This window comes from Emys orbicularis, chromosome 1 (assembly GCF_028017835.1).
Source record: "Emys orbicularis isolate rEmyOrb1 chromosome 1, rEmyOrb1.hap1, whole genome shotgun sequence".
In the NCBI taxonomy this organism is placed as follows: Eukaryota; Metazoa; Chordata; order Testudines; family Emydidae; genus Emys; species Emys orbicularis.
In genome coordinates this window covers 164,197,909-164,215,502 of record NC_088683.1, presented here as the reverse complement: position 1 = coordinate 164,215,502, position 17,594 = coordinate 164,197,909, and the positions used below count along the sequence as shown (strand labels likewise).

General features: G+C 43.7%; 1 protein-coding gene across 1 annotated transcript in view; it reads right to left on the bottom strand.

Moving 5' to 3' along the window:
• The window catches only part of LOC135884517 (kinetochore protein NDC80 homolog), a 28,412-nt gene extending 12,942 nt beyond the window's left edge, over window positions 1–15,470 (bottom strand). Inside the window, exons 1-9 of the mRNA XM_065411935.1 lie at window positions 15,367–15,470; window positions 13,143–13,214; window positions 12,430–12,556; window positions 11,338–11,510; window positions 8,388–8,490; window positions 5,382–5,471; window positions 3,760–3,859; window positions 2,609–2,709; window positions 1,622–1,766 (exon numbers count right to left, since the gene is read on the bottom strand). Of these exons, the coding sequence (XP_065268007.1) occupies window positions 1,622–1,766; window positions 2,609–2,709; window positions 3,760–3,859; window positions 5,382–5,471; window positions 8,388–8,490; window positions 11,338–11,510; window positions 12,430–12,556; window positions 13,143–13,214; window positions 15,367–15,470 (1,015 nt within the window). The remainder of the gene's footprint in view (window positions 1–1,621; window positions 1,767–2,608; window positions 2,710–3,759; window positions 3,860–5,381; window positions 5,472–8,387; window positions 8,491–11,337; window positions 11,511–12,429; window positions 12,557–13,142; window positions 13,215–15,366) is intronic.
• Between the last annotated feature and the right edge of the window lie 2,124 nt (window positions 15,471–17,594).

The following is a 17,594-nucleotide window of genomic DNA, read 5'->3' as shown; positions in this document are numbered from 1 at the left end:
AGGTAGGTTAAAGTGGGATCTCCTCAGGCTCTACATGCACATTTCAGAGGGCTATGTCCCTTCTCCCCCAGTGGTGCCGCTTTGTTCTAGGTCAGGGAGATTGACTCAGATCTGTTTTTTAAATGGAAGGATTTCAACTTAGGCAGGTTGTGATTTCACTATTTAGGGCTGAGGGATTTTCCTTTAATTTGAGGCAAGAAAGCTTTGGTGTGAGATCAGTCTCTGCTTCCTTCCCTCACTGAGCTATGGGAAAAGGAGACCAACTGTAAGGAAGCTGGTCCAAGAGGGCAGAGTCTACCCCCGAACCTCGTCATCTCCCACACTCGACAGCCGGACAACTTACATGTTTCTGCCTCAAAAGACAATTCTTCTCCCCCTAGAAATCAAGGCCGTGGCTTTTAAAGATGCATCCAGCACTTTCTTGTCCAGGAAGCACTTATCCCTGTATGTAACTGCCTGTCAAGGCTGCTTCCCCACTTTGAACTTTAGGGTACAAATGTGGGGGCCTGCATGAAAACTTCTAAGCTTAACTACCAGCTTAGATCTGGTCCGCTGCCACCATTCCCAAAGCTAATTCCCTTCCCTGGGAAGCCTTGAGAAACCTTTCACCAATTCCCTGGTGAATACAGATCCAAACCCCCTTGGATCTTAAAACAAGGAGAAATTAACCATCCCCCCTCCTTTCTCCCACCAACTCCTGGTGAATACAGATCCAAACCTCTTGGATCTTAAAACAAGGAGAAATTAACCATTCCCCCTTCTTTCCCCCACCAACTCCTGGTGAATACAGATCCAACCCCCTTGGATCTTAAAACAAGGAGAAATTAACCATCCCCCCTCCTTTCCCCCACCAACTCCTGGTGAATACAGATCCAACCCCCTTGGATCTAAAAACAAGGAAAAAAATCAAACAGGTTCTTTAAAAGAAAGCTTTTAATTAAAGAAAAAGGTAAAAATCCTCTCTGTAAAATCAGGATGGGAAAATAACTTTACAGGGTAATCAAACTTAAAGAGCCCAGAGGACCCCCCTCTGCCTTAGGTTCAAAGTACAGCAAACAGGTATAAACAGTCTAGTAAAAAGTACATTTACAAGTTGAGAAAACAAAGTAAAACTAAGACGCCTTGCCTGGCTTTTTACTTACAAGTTTGAAATATGAGAGACTTGTTTAGAAAGATGTGGAGAACCTGGATTGATGTCTGGTCCCTCTCAGTCCCAAGAGCGAACAACCCCTTAAACAAAGAGCACAAACAAAAGACTTTCCCCCCCCAAGATTTGAAAGTATCTTGTTCCCTTATTGGTCCTTTGGGTCAGGTGTCAGCCAGGTTACCCGAGCTTCTTAACCCTTTACAGGTAAAAGGATTTTGGAGTCTCTGGCCAGGAGGGATTTTATAGTACTGTACACAGGAGAGCTGTTACCCTTCCCTTTATAGTTATGAGACTGCCCCACTCTTTTCCCAGAAAGTACAACAAGATTACTAGCCAAGTAAAATCCGCTTTAGTACAAACCCATCCATGGAGCAAGTGTATGTCTGTTTCAGAGCCTTCAATCTGCAGTACTAGCCAACAAAAGAAGTGATGATACATCATCATCAGCTGTCTCTGAGGCAGCTTCCTTCTCACCTGATGCCTCACACGCCTCAGTGAGGCTACGTAGTTTCTGATCCAGGACAGCTGAATGAGATTCCAGATTAGTCATGTAAGCCTGATATTTTTCAATATCAGCTTGCAGCGAAGCTTTCAGCTTCCTCAGCGTTTCTAGACGATCCTTTGAGGAGAAAGAAGAGTGTTAATAACCTAACTGGTATATAGAAGAATCAGTCCTGCTTTACAGTGGTTACCGGAAGCAACAGTAGCTCAATGATCGATTTTCAGTTGCACCCTTTCTTGAATCAGCTGTTACCAAGGCAGATAATTTTCCTCACAAGCCTAAATGGTGGTGAACCCTGCCACTCTGTCCATCCCTGTACAATCCCTACCCTGAAAGCCTCTTCCCTCCTTTATCTTATTTGGGTCAAATTTTCAGTCTCAGACTACAAGATATCGTTATTCCCAGCCTGATAGAATTTTAAATTCTAATTTATCATTGGAACACCAGCTAAATTGAAACATTAAGAAATTACAAGCTACAGGAGGAAATAAGATCAGAGGTGAGGCTGTCATGCATCACAGGAGTCTAATAATGCTTGAGTCTCATGTACCAGATGCACTGCAGTAATAAGTCACAGCTCTGTAAGGACAGAGAGAAGCCTCAATTCATATTTTTCTTGCATTAATTTCATATCTGGGTTTTGTTTTTTTTTTTAAATAAACTAAAGCAGGATTCTACTATGAGAGTCTGAGACACTGACTTGACTCTTCCACCAGCTGGGGCCAGGAGTTGAGAATGTCCCAGGTGATACCTATAGCTCTGGAGATAGTTTCCTTTGTAGCACCTCAGCCCCCTTCCTATCACTTCAGGAAGCAGAATTTCAGGTGCCCCTGATTCAGTTGCCCCCGCCACTTGCTCAGTATGTACATGTTACTGGTGAGATTACAGTACCTGGAACCCCAGTAAGGGAAGACCCAGCTTTGATACAGTTGAAAGAAGTAGAAAGATGGTTTACTAACCGGCTCACTTTCCCTCTCTCTCTCTAGCCTTGCAATCTCTTCATTCAACCTTTTGTTCTCTGCTTCTAAGGTCTTCACTTTGGAATGGTCTACTTTAAACACTTTGTCTGCAAGAAACCACACGGGGTTTGAATAACACTAGAGCCTCGATAGTCATACCAGACAACAGTGCCACAATACTGTAGTGCAGCAGTTCTCAAGCTTCACTGCACCACCACCCCCTTCTGACAACAAAAGTTACTACATAACTGGAGCCCAAGCCCCGCAGCCTCAGGCAGGGGGAAGAGGAGGGGGCCAGATCCCTGCTACCCCAGACTCAAGCCTTCGGGCTTCGGCCCTGGGCCCCAGTGAATCTAACGCTGGCCTTGGCAACCCCATTAAAATGGGGTCGTGACCCACTTTAGGGTCCTGACCCACAGTTTGAGCACCACTGCCAGGCACTTTAGAAATGTTTCCAGGCAGATGGTATGCAATAACAAGAGATGACATTGCCAACAAGAGAAGCCCTGTCTTGGGAACGAAATAGTCTGAAGAGGAAAATGGAAGTCAGTTTCCGCTATTCGAAGTGATTTGCAAAGAGAAACCACACCAAAAAAAGATTCACTCTTAAGAAGGAGCGCCTTGCAATATCCTATGAGCAGGCAGATGAGCAGCTGCTAGTTCTAGGAGAGGATGTGGAATCCTGACCCAATATCAAACCAGCTGTTTTTAATCAACAGATGGTGAGCTTAGGACATATACGCCAAAAGTGACCAGTGATTTTGAGTGCCCGACTTGAGAGGCTCTGAAGGAGCTTGGTTTACAGAAAGTGCTGAGCACCCACCCTCTGAAAGTCAGGCCCCTTTAAGGCACCTCCAGTTGGGCAACCACAAATTAAGGCACCAAGTCACTTTGCACTTCTGAAAATCATGGCCATAGTGAAGACACTTAGACCCGCACTTTTAAACATCAGCATTTTCCTAAATAAGAGATCTAAATATGAACGTGGGTGCTTAACTCTAGGCACTCAATCCATAGGTAGGCACCATCATTTGAAAAATGCTGATGTTGGCTTTACTATAACCCCTGTAAGGAAGGCAATAAGTGTGACAAGGCCCAGAATTCTACTAACCTGCATGTGGTTTCTTGCAATAGCTAATTCAGATGGCCACACTTACTTAGTTTTGCCTGCAGTTCTGCATCCATCTCTTCAAAAGCATCTCCTCCATTCATGAAATGATCATAACACTTCTCAGTGTACTCCATAAGTAGCTGAAAACAAACAATGTGGTTTTTAGAGCTTTTTAAAAACACATTAAGCAAGCTTGACATACAAAGCCACATGGCAAACCAACACCTTAAATATTATTAAAATGGACATACAAGGTCACAAGTTCTATTTTAAAGCTTGAATGTAATGACAAACCACCCTTTTAAATCTAAGAAGGTGCTTTAGGGCAAATCCCCAGTTAGAAGATTGGGTTATTTTTGTTGCTTTTAAAAAGCAGCTTCCACTTCGGGATCTTTTTGTTTCCTGGCCTGGGTGTCCACTTGCTCATTGCAGGCTGTAACTTGGGTTTCTCTAGGCCTGACGTCAGGCCCCGAGCTAACCAGAACTCCATGGGCAGCATGCCAGGTGCCAAGGTAGGAAACTGACACAGGTATGTGAAAATCCCCTTCTGGCCCCCACCAAAAAGAAATCAGACTGAGACCGCACAGACCAAGAAGCTGATTTTTATTTGAGGTGGGAAAGGTACTCCCAAATCCATAACTTGCCATGTGATTTACGGGTGAGCAGAGAGGAGCAGTTAAACAACCAGCTGTCTTCTGGGCTGCAAGCTTTGAAAATAGCTGCTCCTATTTTTGAGAAGCCAAGCAACTGGCCACTGGGGTACAGGGAAAAAGCCTTTGACTTGCATGTGTGGTCCCAAAGTGGGACCCCTACCAGGAACTGGGCCACTTCCCCTTGCCACTTCAGCCCAGTGGCGTAAGCAGTATGTTCCCTTCATCTACTCCCACTGCTTCTGTGGGAAGAGGAGTATGTGCTGACAGTGTTAGGAAAAAGAGGTGGCTTCAGGCAATGGTCCAAGCTATCAGCCACTTGGCAGGAAGGAACGGCGGGGGGAGAGGAGGGGGCGCGCAGAAATCAAAGGATGGCAGATCTATTCCTCTCCTTCAGCACTGTATTATAAAAGTACAAATGATGATAAAGTACAAACATATCTGTCTAAAATGATTTGCCTTTTTAAGAGAGAACACTTCTCATCCATACATCAATGTATTTTACAGGGGTAGACCAGTGTCATGCTCATTTTACACAGGAGAAAACAAAGCTAAAATAAATTGCCCAGTCACATAGTAAGTCAGTAGCAGAGTCAAGAATTGAATCCACTCTGACCACCATCCCTCCTCCCCATCCCATGCATTATCCACCAGATGAAATTGCCTCCCAAAGCATGCTAGAAAACAAGGCTGTCCTTTTCTCCCTTCCCTTCTGTAATTAATCCCATGGCCAGCTAAATCCCACTCCAGTTGTAAACCGTAGGTATCTAACTCGTTATAGAAAGCAGTGTGTTTTTTTAATTATTATTTTAACAGTTCTTACATTTACATTCTGTCCAACTCTTTTGGAAGAGCACTGAAAACAATACACACTTGAGTATGAACGGAAAAAAGGCTGATTAAAATCCAAATTAAAAACCCCATACAAAATGGGAGTACATTTACTGCATTTGCTACTTTTCCTGACAGTGTCGTGAACATTGTCTGACGAACAATTAATATAGTATGATACCTTATTAACTACCATTTCATCTTCAGCCTCTCCTGACCAGCACTGAGCATCGACAAGAGCATCTGAGTTCCCTCTCATGACACTGTAGATCTAAAAAAGGGACAGAGTGTAAATCTCACAAATTAGAAGTGTACAGTGTTCACTGGAGATTCTTATTCGATATCACCCCTCACTAGCCTCCATATCAGAGTCATATTTGTATTAAGAAAACAATGTAAGGAGGCAGAGCTAGCCCCATCGGGGTGGGTTGCACACTCTTGGAGCTCCCTGTTTCTTTGGTGTGGAAGCCTCCTTTTATCTCTAAACAATAAGCTAAACCCCTGGTACTACAGCAAAATGCTGAAAAAAGGAATCTTGATGATTCTAGGCCAAAGTCTACTCCTGGGAGAATTCTGCGCTACTGTGCGCATGCATAATTAATGAGCCATGCATATTTTTAATTTTTCTGTGCAGAAAAAAGCTTCAGCTGAAATGTTGCTGCAGTTCTGCCTTTTTCCCCACCAAAGGGTGCTGTGGCACAAGAACAGCAGCAGCTCCCAGCCAGCAAGGGAAGAGAAAAAGCCTGCCTTCTTTGTAGCGCCTGTCAGGCCAGGTCAGGAGACAGGGGCTATGGAGAGACAGACAGCATGGGGTGCTGGGTGGGAGGGGAGTGTCAAACAGGGGCTCATAAGGACTAGTCAGGGAGGGAGGTGCAGGGCCAAATGGTGATGGGGGAGAGGGTGCAGAGCTACATAGGAGCAGGGGGAATGCTGGGTGGGGGCACAGAGAGACTTGGGGACAAGGACACACAGGGACAGGGGAGTGGCTGGGTGGGGGCACAGAGGGACATGGGGACAGGGAGGAAGTTCAGGGCCACATAGGGACAGGGAGAGTGGGTACAGAGCAACATTGGGATGGGGGAGTGGGTGTCTGAGTGGGGGTGGAGGGACATGTGGACAGGGGGTGCAAGGACACATGGGGGTTCAGAAACATATGGGGACAGGGGCAGATGTGCCTGACTGAATGGGAGAGGCTAGGGATCAGCCAGGGGCTGCAGGGGGATGCTCCCTAACAAACCCTGCCCCCCCCCAAAGAAACCACCCTGTTCCACACTTTTCCCACCCTCCAAGTTCACACACAGGCTCCTTCCCAGCAATTACTTCCCTCTCCTCAGCTCTTCCATTACCCCTGACTCCCCAAGCCTTTGCACTGCTTCTGAGGGGTACATGAAATACAGTTCTGTATTGTAGTTTAAATGAATTCTTACTCAGTTCTGTATTAATATGCCTAGTAAGGAATCTATTTCTCAAAAAACATTTCCTGAATCTTTTTTGTTGTCCTTATTGTTACACACATACTTGCTGACAGGTATTTTGAAATAAATGACCAAAAATAATTGAAAGTGGTGTGATTATATTGTTATTTATTTTAAAACATTATGCGCAGATTTTTAATTTTTTTGTTGCAGAATTCCCCCAGGAGTAAAAAAAATCTCCTTCGGCAAAATTACATGGGAAACATTGCTCTGTTAACACAGTAACTTGGTCCAGGTAAGCCCCTGACTTCACAGAATAGTGTTACATCTGTTGATGGAGCACTGGAATCTGTGTTAGTAGATGGTTGGCTGTGACACAGTGGTGGTAGGAACGATGGAAAGAATGGATGACATACCCAGGATTAATGGGAGTAGTACAACGTTCTGCTCAGAGCAGCCTGTTAAATTGTCAAGGGGGAAGAGTTCTCTTCACTAAGTGTCAGTATATTTTGTCTGTGACTTTTACAGTGAAAAACAAGCCCCTGCACACCACCTAGATAACTGACACATATATCAGAATTAACGTAACTGATGTGGTCAAAAAAAGATTCATACTGCAGGGATCATAACCCATTCTCTTCAATCTGTTAATGGCAATACATTTCAAAGAGACAATTAAAGAATGGAATAGCAGATTCTGAGGAAACACTATGAAAATCATGGGAGGGTCTCAAAGGGAGGAAAGAGAAAACATATTTTCAGGATAAGTTTAAAGCACTGCAGCTTGACACAACGTCAACAGGGCAGGTGTACCTAAAAAACACCAGGAAGTCGTATGAGTAAGATAGCAATCACCACACTGCAAGATTTTGTACAAGAGATGGGTTACTGTCCATCTCCCGTTCTCCCCCCCTTCCCCGCGACATGTGCCCAGCTGGGTACCACCACATGTAAAGATTGCCAATAAAAAGGAATTTTCTAGAGGAAGACAGAAAGAAGTTGATTGACTATGGCTAAGGTAAGAGGCAGTTACTATAGAAAAAGCCACTTTTCCTCCAACAGATGCAGAGACATTACCTCAGCAGCCTTGTCTGCTTATATCTGCAGTCAAAAAGCCAGACAGCTTCTGAATCTAAGATATTGCTGTAGGGCCCTAAGGCTGCATGAAGACAATTCTGGATCTTGGAGGATTATAGATTAAAAACTTCAGTTCATTTCTATCAGAATCTAATGTAGACCTGTTTTCTCTTGTTTATTCTTTCCTCTTACACGCACATACTCACCCACCATGGGTATTGTTATTTGTAAGAGTTACTACTTTTCATTTCTCTAGCATCTTCCCTTTGAGGATTTCAAACCACTTCAAAGAAGATAATGAATGTATACTGACAACATACCTGTGCAGTAGGGAAATATTACTGTTCCAGTTTTACAAAAGGGAAAACTGGGGCATAGGATTAGGTGCCAGATTTTTAAAGGCATTTAGGCACCTAAAGAGGCAGATAGGCACTTTTGAAAATCCCACTAGAATCATATACATGTTAGGTACGTAAAACCCATCAATTTCAATGGGATTTAGGTGCCCACCTTGCTTAGGTGCTCTTTGAAAATCCCACTATTAGGTGGCTTTCTCCATCTTCAGGCACCTAAATACTTTTGAAACTCTGGCCTTAACTAGTCCAAAGTCAATGGCAGAGCCTGGAACAGAACCCATATGTCCCTGCTCAGCTCAGATCCACTGGATCACAGCTGACCTCCCTTTCTCACCATACCTTGATGCAGTCTATTAACCACACTAGTGCAGCGGCAACCTGAGGCCAGACATGTGGCACACCCACGGTGTACATGGAGCTTTTGGGCAATGGGAAGGGATATCTACAAGGAAAGAAGAGTTAGAGCAGTTTCTAATTACCTGAGCATGATTATAATCAGCAGAGAATTAAAAGACATCTCCCTGCCAAATAGATTTGATTTATTGGACACACGCGGACTTCTGCCTGTTTTACTGATGAACGTTCACTATTTTTAACACTTCAGATCATGAACTGATCATATTCCTCTTATGTGCATCAACAAAATCTGTCAGCTAAGGTCAAATTGCAGTATCTTTGCCACTTGTAAAGAAGTTTAAAAAAAAAAAAAAAGCGCAACTCGGTTTTGGATACCAGGTGGAGTTTGTGGCACTGACAATTAGAAAAATACTCTTTGAGTTGCAAATAGAGTACTGTGACACTCTGGCACCCCAATATTCACCACTGTCATGTAATTAGGATATGTTTTGTACAAAGTACGCCTTTGAGGTATCATTCTAAAAGTCTTGATCTGCTAGACAGTAATATCTCGTTGGATTGTATCTGCTATCGTCGTATGTGAAGTTATGAAATTTGGCTATGTATGTGTTACTGAAACATGTGAGGTTGAAAACACCTACAAGCAGCCTTTCAGGTACAACAGTAAAAAGGCCAAACAATGTTAATGGCTTATTAAGAAAATGCACACAAGCACAATGATTACCCCAGGAACTGTGTACAATAGAAACCTCTGAGAGAGAGCACTACACAATGGGAAATGTTTGACCCAGGTCACAGCAAAAGAGCTTTCCAGCAAGTGGGAGGAAGATATACAAAGGCGGAAAATGACATCATGATGGTACCTCACTCTCCCTACAACACCACACCTGGAACACCTGAGGGGCAAGGACTAAATTGTGGGAAGTGATGGTCCCAAGCTAGAAGGATTTTTAGCCTGTGTATGAAAACCTGGGAAAGCCAAGGCAGCTTGTGCCTTAAGAATCTGCCAGCCTGTTTATCGCTCAGGGTGAGAATTTGCTAATTCATATATTACTTATCTAGGCCTGGTCTACACTGGGGGGAGAAATCGACCTAAGATACGCAACTTCAGCTATGAGAATAGCGTAGCTGAACTCAACGTATCTTAGGTCGACTTACCTCATGGCGCGGGGTTGACTGCCGCTGCTCCCCCGTTGACTCTGTTTCCGCCTCTCACTGCGGTGGAGTACAGGAGTTGATGGCAGAGCAATCGGGGATCGATTTATTGTGTCTACACTAGACGCAACATTGCATCTACACTAGACGCGATAAATCGATCCCCAATAGCTCGATCACTACCCGCCAATCCATAGGTGTGTTAAGCTCCATTTGCAGTTTTTGTTTATTTACTAAGGTCATTTGCTTTGATCTATTTGCTCTCTCTTATAATCTATCTTTTGTATTTAATAAACGTGGTCTGTGTTTTATCTAAAGCCAGTGTGTGGAAATTATTACTTGGGGCAGAAAGTTGTTGCATCTCTCTCTCTCCACATTGAGAGAGGAGTGAATTTTATGAGCTTACGCTGTACAGTTCCCTGTGCAGCACAAGATGGTATAATTTTGGGTTTACACTCTAGAGGAGGGTACGTGCCTTAGCAACTGGGAGGTGCCTTAGCTGAGCCTTCCCGTGCAGAGCTGATCTCAGCGTGTGTGTGTGTGAAGCTGCAGCTGGGTGTGCCCCTATCTGTGTATGCTGGTGACAGAGCAAGCTTGGAGACCTTGGCAATTTATAGCACCACAGTGTGAAAGGGAGCCCAGGCTGGCCGGTTAGGCAGGCTCAGGAGTACCCCAGTTCCAAGTGGCACTCGTGTGGGGGGAAGGGAAGAGGGGGAAACCCATCACAAGTACAACTTATCTGGAATCACTGAGAAATGACAAAACCCATTGTGTCATTTAACATGGATTTCACCAATTCCGGAAGAAATCCACAGTGGGATTAGTCAGGCATAAGTACATTGAAAAGAGAAACTCAAGTAGTTCATATGCAAGGCACTGATTGTGTGAAAAAGCAAATCTACTGCTCAAAATATTTCCCTGCAATATCAGAAACCCAAACATCACAGCATTACTCTAGTTCATGGGAACCAGAAAGTAAAATAGAGCCATCTAGTTTCACTGTCTATGATAAAGGAAGGGCAAAAGGTAGAATAGAAGTGCTGAAAGTAAGTTATTTCGGCTTTCATAGTTTTGGCATTACTAGTAATAAAGATATGCTTTAGTCCAACAAATTATTGAGCTCAATACAGGAGTAGCTGGGTGAAATTCTATCACCTCTATTCCCCTGGAGGTTGGACTAGATGATCTAATGGTCTTTTCTGGCCTTAAAAACTGTGAATCTGTAACTCTGAAGTCATGCAGGGAAACGAATGTTTTAAGCTATGATATTTATCCTGAAGATGCCCTTGTTCCAGCTTCAAGCATTTTCCAGTGTCTCTTGAACACTGCGGCCTAGCAGTAGCTAGAACCTACACTGGCAAATGGAGCCAATTCAAACGCTTAAAGGGGGAGGAAAATGTTGAGGTTGAAACACTAGAGGACAGCAGGATACCCCTAAGGAAACACAAAGTAAAAAACAACCAGAGGCTGAGTGGAGTCAGACAGTCATGGAGTCTGAGAGCTGCAGTGACCTGGTGGCAATGCCTTCACTGAAAGGAATTGGCACCTTGTATACCAACAGGGCACCTGGATCCCATTGCAGGGCCTGACACGAGAATCACTGACTTGTTCACACAACAGAGCCTGGATTCAGCAGTGGGGACCTTCAGAAAAAGATAAAGTTATCAATTTTATGTTGTTCTCAGAATTTTTTTTATCCGGAACTTTATCTTGACTCTGTCCCTTTGAACATTAGGGTGCCCACTTTATACAATCTCTGATCAGCCCTGATACATACCCAAGTTCTTTAAAGACTTTTGGGATCTCCTCTTCAATTTTAGAATCAGGAAGTTCATAAGAAGGGCACAAAAAAGCATATATAAAAGCAAAAATCCTGAAAAAGTCCTTAGTAGATGGAGTTTGGAGAGATTTCACAGACACATTCTGGGCATAGCCATTCTCCACAAGAAACTAAGAAAGGCAACAGACACAAAGATTAATACAGACCCCTAATCAGATATTTACCAAGGTGAGGTCAATGTCAGCATTTATCTTGAGGAACATTAAATTTTCATTGCTTCTAATAGAAGTCAATATACATATACTGATCAATACATTCTGAATGGGTATTTTCAATTTAAAACAAAGAACTCTCCCTCATAACAGCCACACATTTCTGGAAGAATCTAACATTCAGAGGGGGAGATAGAGGCTCAGAAAAAAATATATTCATTTCTGATGAGTCAGTGAATAAACTGAGATTTGTATATGCTCTCTGTTAAGTCTACAACAATGATAATTGTAGCATTGTTGTCCTCAGAAGGCAAACAACTTACTGAAAAAGTGACTGATTGAACAGATGTTCCTTGTGCCAGCACTTCTGATGGCTCGACAGTATGTGCAATATCTAAATTTTCAGTTAAAAACAAACACTAAATCAAATGGCATTATTCTTGCCCTTCTAGATGTTAATCTTCCAAATGTGACCCAATCCCATGCTGCTTTATTAAGCTGTAGGAGAGAGATGCAAACTGGCCCTATTCATCTCTACACAGTGTTAATTCTGAAGTCTAAATAGGGCAATTTTAATATCAACTGCGCATTTTAGCAGAAACACTCAGCTAATTTGGGATTGCGGGCATAACCTGATTAGAGCACCACCACTTTCCTCCCCAATCTGAAACCTGTTTATCACATGGTTTCTCCACCCAATCACAAGCTATCCCAGTTTTATCTTCTGTGTATCACATGTACAATCCTAATTCTGTAACAGAACCAACTAATCTATTGCCAAAGAAGACAGCATCCCACGTTTGCAGTTAGAATACAACATCGTTATGAGCAGATGCAGCAGACATTGATGGCACAGTGGGTGGGAACCCAGGTATACCTCGCAGAGCTGCCGGATGCACTGATGGATGTAAGTCTTATCGTGAAGTGGCCTGGGATCCTTTAACTTTTCTGTGCCAGTAAAAAAGCCCCATGGAGTATTTCGCGACGCTCCAGAACCACTTGTCCTGAAACCAAACAGAGACGTTTAAACCGCTTTGGATCACATGCTGTGTGCTTTTAGCATTTACAGAACACCCAGAATCACATCGGATAGGATATCCAAAGTGTACAAGAACTATAAAATTCTCATGCTTCAAAGCATAAACCAAACATCCAATGAAGGGAGCTAAGAAAAAAAATTGCCCCACAGGCAGGTTATTCCACAACTCTCCATTACAGGGATTCATACATATTCCTCTGAAGCATCTCAGACCTGCTACAGTGATCTCATACAGGATAGCAATCTTCCTATGCACTTACATGATTCTCATTAACACACCATTTGTGCACAATTCCTATGTGCCTACTCTGTAATCTAATGAATGAAAAAAATCAAGCAGGAAAAAAGCCTTTGAGGGGGAAAAAAAACAAAACAAATCTTTTAGGTCTTCTTTATACATCAAAACAGGCCCCTCTCCCAAAAAAAGGGACACATATCCATTTCCCTCCTGCCCCCTTTGCAAGCCACTTTTAAATCCTAGAGTTTTAATTATTCACCATTTTATATAGAAAATATTGACTAAGACAAGTCAGGAGGCATTGTAACAGCACCTTTTCACAGAGAAGCTGGTTTTTCCTTCAGAGCCACCAGTGTACTTAGATATGCTCAGCTTCGATCGTTCTCTATAGAAAAGATAACAAAAAATTAAACTGTAATTTAAAGAGTTATTATGGTGCTGCTAGTGGTTTCACAACTATTGTTACACGACCCAAGATTATTAGAAATCTATTTTAATTACATTTCTGGATATTTTTTTAAAATTTGATTACACACACAGTGCTATCAAAAGCACAACTTCACCACTTCCCCAGTGAAGTCAGTTTTCTCACTTTGTGTGGGTCTTTTACATAGCACCAATGGAAAGAAAAAACACTGAAAAATAAAAAAGTGTTGTACTTAAAGTACTGCACAGGATCTTTTCAGGGGGAATAAGGCAAAACGCCACATTTATTAGTAATACATGTATTAATTAACACTGTGTCATATGCATATGATCTATATTACACTCATGCACTCACATACACACAAACAAACACACTCCGTCTTGTTGTTGTTACCAATTAGTTGCTCCCCTTAATTTCACTGGCCAGGTGAGTTAGATGGGGGAGGGGGTGGAGCCGGGCTTCTGCTGATCTGGATCGATGCTCCCATGTTGACAAGACGAGACCCAGGGTCCTCTGCAAGACACCTCACATTTATAGCAGCTTCCCCCGTATGCAAATCTGTACCAGATTCAAAATCTGTGTCTGTGTCCATTGGTCCTTTGTACTGCTTCCTTCTGGTTGTTGTCCCAATGCTGTTCAAAGAGGGTGTTTCCAAAAGAAGGTGCTTGCTTCTAACCCCTGAGGCCGTCAGTATGTCTGCTCTTCTTTAATGAGCCCACTTGACACGTTTTATTGTCTTTGGGTCTGGCTTCCATCCCCTCTCCAAGGGTTGCAGCTGTCTGGAGGTGCTGCCTTCCAAGCCTTTACTCATTCACACCTCGTTCATTCAACAGGGCAATTGATTAAGAGTGGGGAGGGGAGGAGATCTTGTTGTACTGCTAGCAATGAGACATTTTTCTTCTATCTGACGCTAGGTCTACACTACCCGCCTGAATCGGCGGGTAGAAATCGATCTCTCGGGGATCGAATTATCGCGTCTTGTCGGGACGCGACAATCGATCCCCGAATCGACGCTTTTACTCCACCAGCGGAGGTGGGAGTAAGCGCCATCGACTGGGAGCTGTGGAGGTCGATTTTGCCACCGTCCTCACAGCAGGGTAAGTCGGCTCCGATACGTCGAATTCAGCTACGCTATTCGCGTAGCTGAATTTGCGTATCTTAAATCGACCCCCCCCCCCCCCCGTAGTGAAGACCTGCCCTTATTCTATCCTTAGGGGCAATAACATTATACCAAGGTTCAATGCAAAGTTTCTACATGAGGCTTTGATACAAAGTTTTCTTGAAAACAGAGGTCACACGTGGGTAGACCCACTACAAGGTTATATGAAGAGGCACAATGTAAAGTCATATGAGATTTATCCACAAAAGTGTGACAAAACTTCCCCTGCCCCACAAAATAAGCAAGTGGATAGATTAGATGGCAGGTATCATAATAGTTATTTTAACTCATTTTAATTGACAAATTACTAAATTTCAAGACATTGTCCCTTTAAAGGACTTAAAACATCTTTCATATTGAAAATTCTAATGTGGAGTGGATAGTAAAATTAGTTTATAATGCATTATTTTTAAATGGACAGTGTTCTGTTAAGTCAAGTACCTGTGGTGTTCTTGTTTCCATGAACCTGCCTACACAAGTGAAATTTACAGTACTACCAATGCCACCTATCTGAAATGATGTTAGCCTTAGGCCAGGTCTACACCATAAATTTACATCAATATCACTAGGTCAGTGGTTCTCAAACTTTTGTACTGGTGACCCCTTTCACATAGCAAGCCTCTGAGTGCAACCCCCCCTTATAAATTAAAAACACATTTTTTATATATTTAACACCATTATAAATGCTGGGGACAAAGCAGGGTTTGCGGTGGAGGCTGACAGCTCATGACCCCCCAGGTAATAACCTGGCAACCCTCTGAGGGTCCCGACCCCCAGTTTGAGAACTCCTGCACTAGGTCACTCAGAGATGTGGTTAGATGTGAACTAGACATCCAGGTGCCATTTATCATAACAGTGAATCTCTTCACACCAAGGCCACAACAAATAACCACAACCCTCCTCCTCTCAGTTACATCAGGATAAACGTGCTTAGAGATCAGCAGCACATACGTTGTTTGAGGTGTATATAGACCGGCTCTGCTTGCGTCCTGAACTCTAATGGGCAGCATGGAGGCCCGGCCATTGCTACCACTGGAAGATGAGCTCCGTTTCATCTTGTTTAAGCTGCAAGACAAAGGACTGTCAGCCAAAAAATGCACAAAAGGAAAACGGGAAATATTGATCTTACAGGTCACACAGAACAGCTATTGGAGACCCCAGCCAGAGCATTAAGCCAGGCCAGAAACAGGAAAGTGGGAGGGAGCAGCTCAGAGGGGACTAAACAAGTCCCCCATATTAATGGGTCTCAGACAGACTCTTTTCTCAGTTTGGCTCATGAGAATGACTTCCCTGACTGGGCCCAGTTTTGCTTTAATTTGTTTAAATATTTTATGGAGTCCCTGACACAGAAACGTGGCCCATCACATCCACCTACTGCCCCTTTAAATCAACTCCCAAAACATCTTGCATCCCTGGGCCCTTTCCTCTAATAAAGGCAGAATCCATGTGTAAAGGTCTAACGGAGCTGCAGGGAACCATCCCTAAAGCCAGATCTCCCCTCAGTCCCGTGTCGCGTGGCAGGGAAAAAAGTTCCTCTGGTTCCCTCTACTCCTTAGCAAGTGCCTGCTCCTTCTCCTGCCACCCAGCTGCCAGCTCAGCGCACAAGTCACAGCACTCCTTCCCCGGAGACACACACACCTGGGTAATGGCACCAATGAAAATAAAGGGCCCAGCCCCAGCAGGGCAGGTGTCCCGCGGTAGCACCCAGCCCTCAGCACAGGATGGGACGGGAGCCAGCGCTCCTGCAATCGCCTCAGTGCAGTCAAGGGGCCGCGTTAAGAATTTGGTCCCCATGTTCCCCTCCCCCATTAAAGAGCAGAAGAAAAGCTGCGGGGTATCTAATCCGTGCCCCAGCTGAGGGTCTGCACCCGGGGGAGCCCCTGAGTGGGGCGGGTCCCTCCCTAGAGCTGCTGGTGTCCATGGCAGAATCCAGTGGCTTCCCCAGAAATTGAAATTGGGGAGGGGGGGGGTGTTCAAATTTAGTGCAGTCAAGGGGCCGCGTTAAGAATTTGGTCCCCATGTTCCCCTCCCCCATTAAAGAGCAGAAGAAAAGCTGCGGGGTATCTAATCCGTGCCCCAGCTGAAGGTCTGCACCCGGGGGAGCCCCTGAGTGGGGCGGGTCCCTCCCTAGAGCTGCTGGTGTCCATGGCAGAATCCAGTGGCTTCCCCAGAAATTGAAATTGGGGAGGGGGGGTGTTCAAATTTACGGGGGGGGGGGGGTCAGGGCCGATGAGGGGTGAGACTGAGGGTGAAGGTGGGCTGTATGGCACCATAGTAAAAACTGAAAAATGTTTCATGACCATTTTATTAGATTTAACTCATCTTTTAAAATCATCACACAAATTAAAGTTGGCTACTCAAGCCTTCTATGAAGCACTATGTCTACATCCTTCTTGGTTTCTTGTTATAATTTTGCACAACTCTGTTAATGAACTTCTTGAATGCAATGCATTCATCTTTGGTGGCTTCTCATGTGTCCGGTACTTCCATTCTTTCAGTTGATATGCTCATTAGTTCATTCACATGATCAGGCAGAAGGCGACTTCTTTCAGAACACAAAATTCTATTCAATGATGAAAAAGAACGCTCAACTGTAGCTGTTGTGACTGGAAGTAGCAAGAGATGAATTCCTACTGCTTTCATCTCAGGAAACAGAACACAAAGATTGGGTCGAGCCACTAGTGATTATAAAAAAGAAGTTGAAGTCAAATCTTCATTCATTCGTCGTATGATATTCCACTCTGTGTTCAAATTCTCTATTCTGTCCTGAGCACATGGCAGCCCCATTGCTGGTAGTGCCTCACTCCACTCAACTGTTGGTGTTTTATAGGACAGGCATCTGTAAAAGCTACGTAGAGGTTGAGTAGAATCTAGAAGTCGCTGTTGTAGATTTTAAAGAATCAAGTCTGTGTACTTTTTCAGTTGTCATAACAAACACTTCTTGTCTTATTCACTTAAGGATTCAATATAAATGCTTTCATTAGTCAACTTCTGGACTGAAGTCTTTGCTTCTTCCAGTACTTTTTCAATGGATAGATCTCTGATTGATCCAAATGTAGCTTCTATTGCTGGACAAAGATCTACTACTATTATAGCAGATGCTGTTTAATGACCCAAGTGGTTTCAACAGTAGACTTACAAGAGAGAGAATGGCAATAGTCTTCTCTGAACATAGTAGC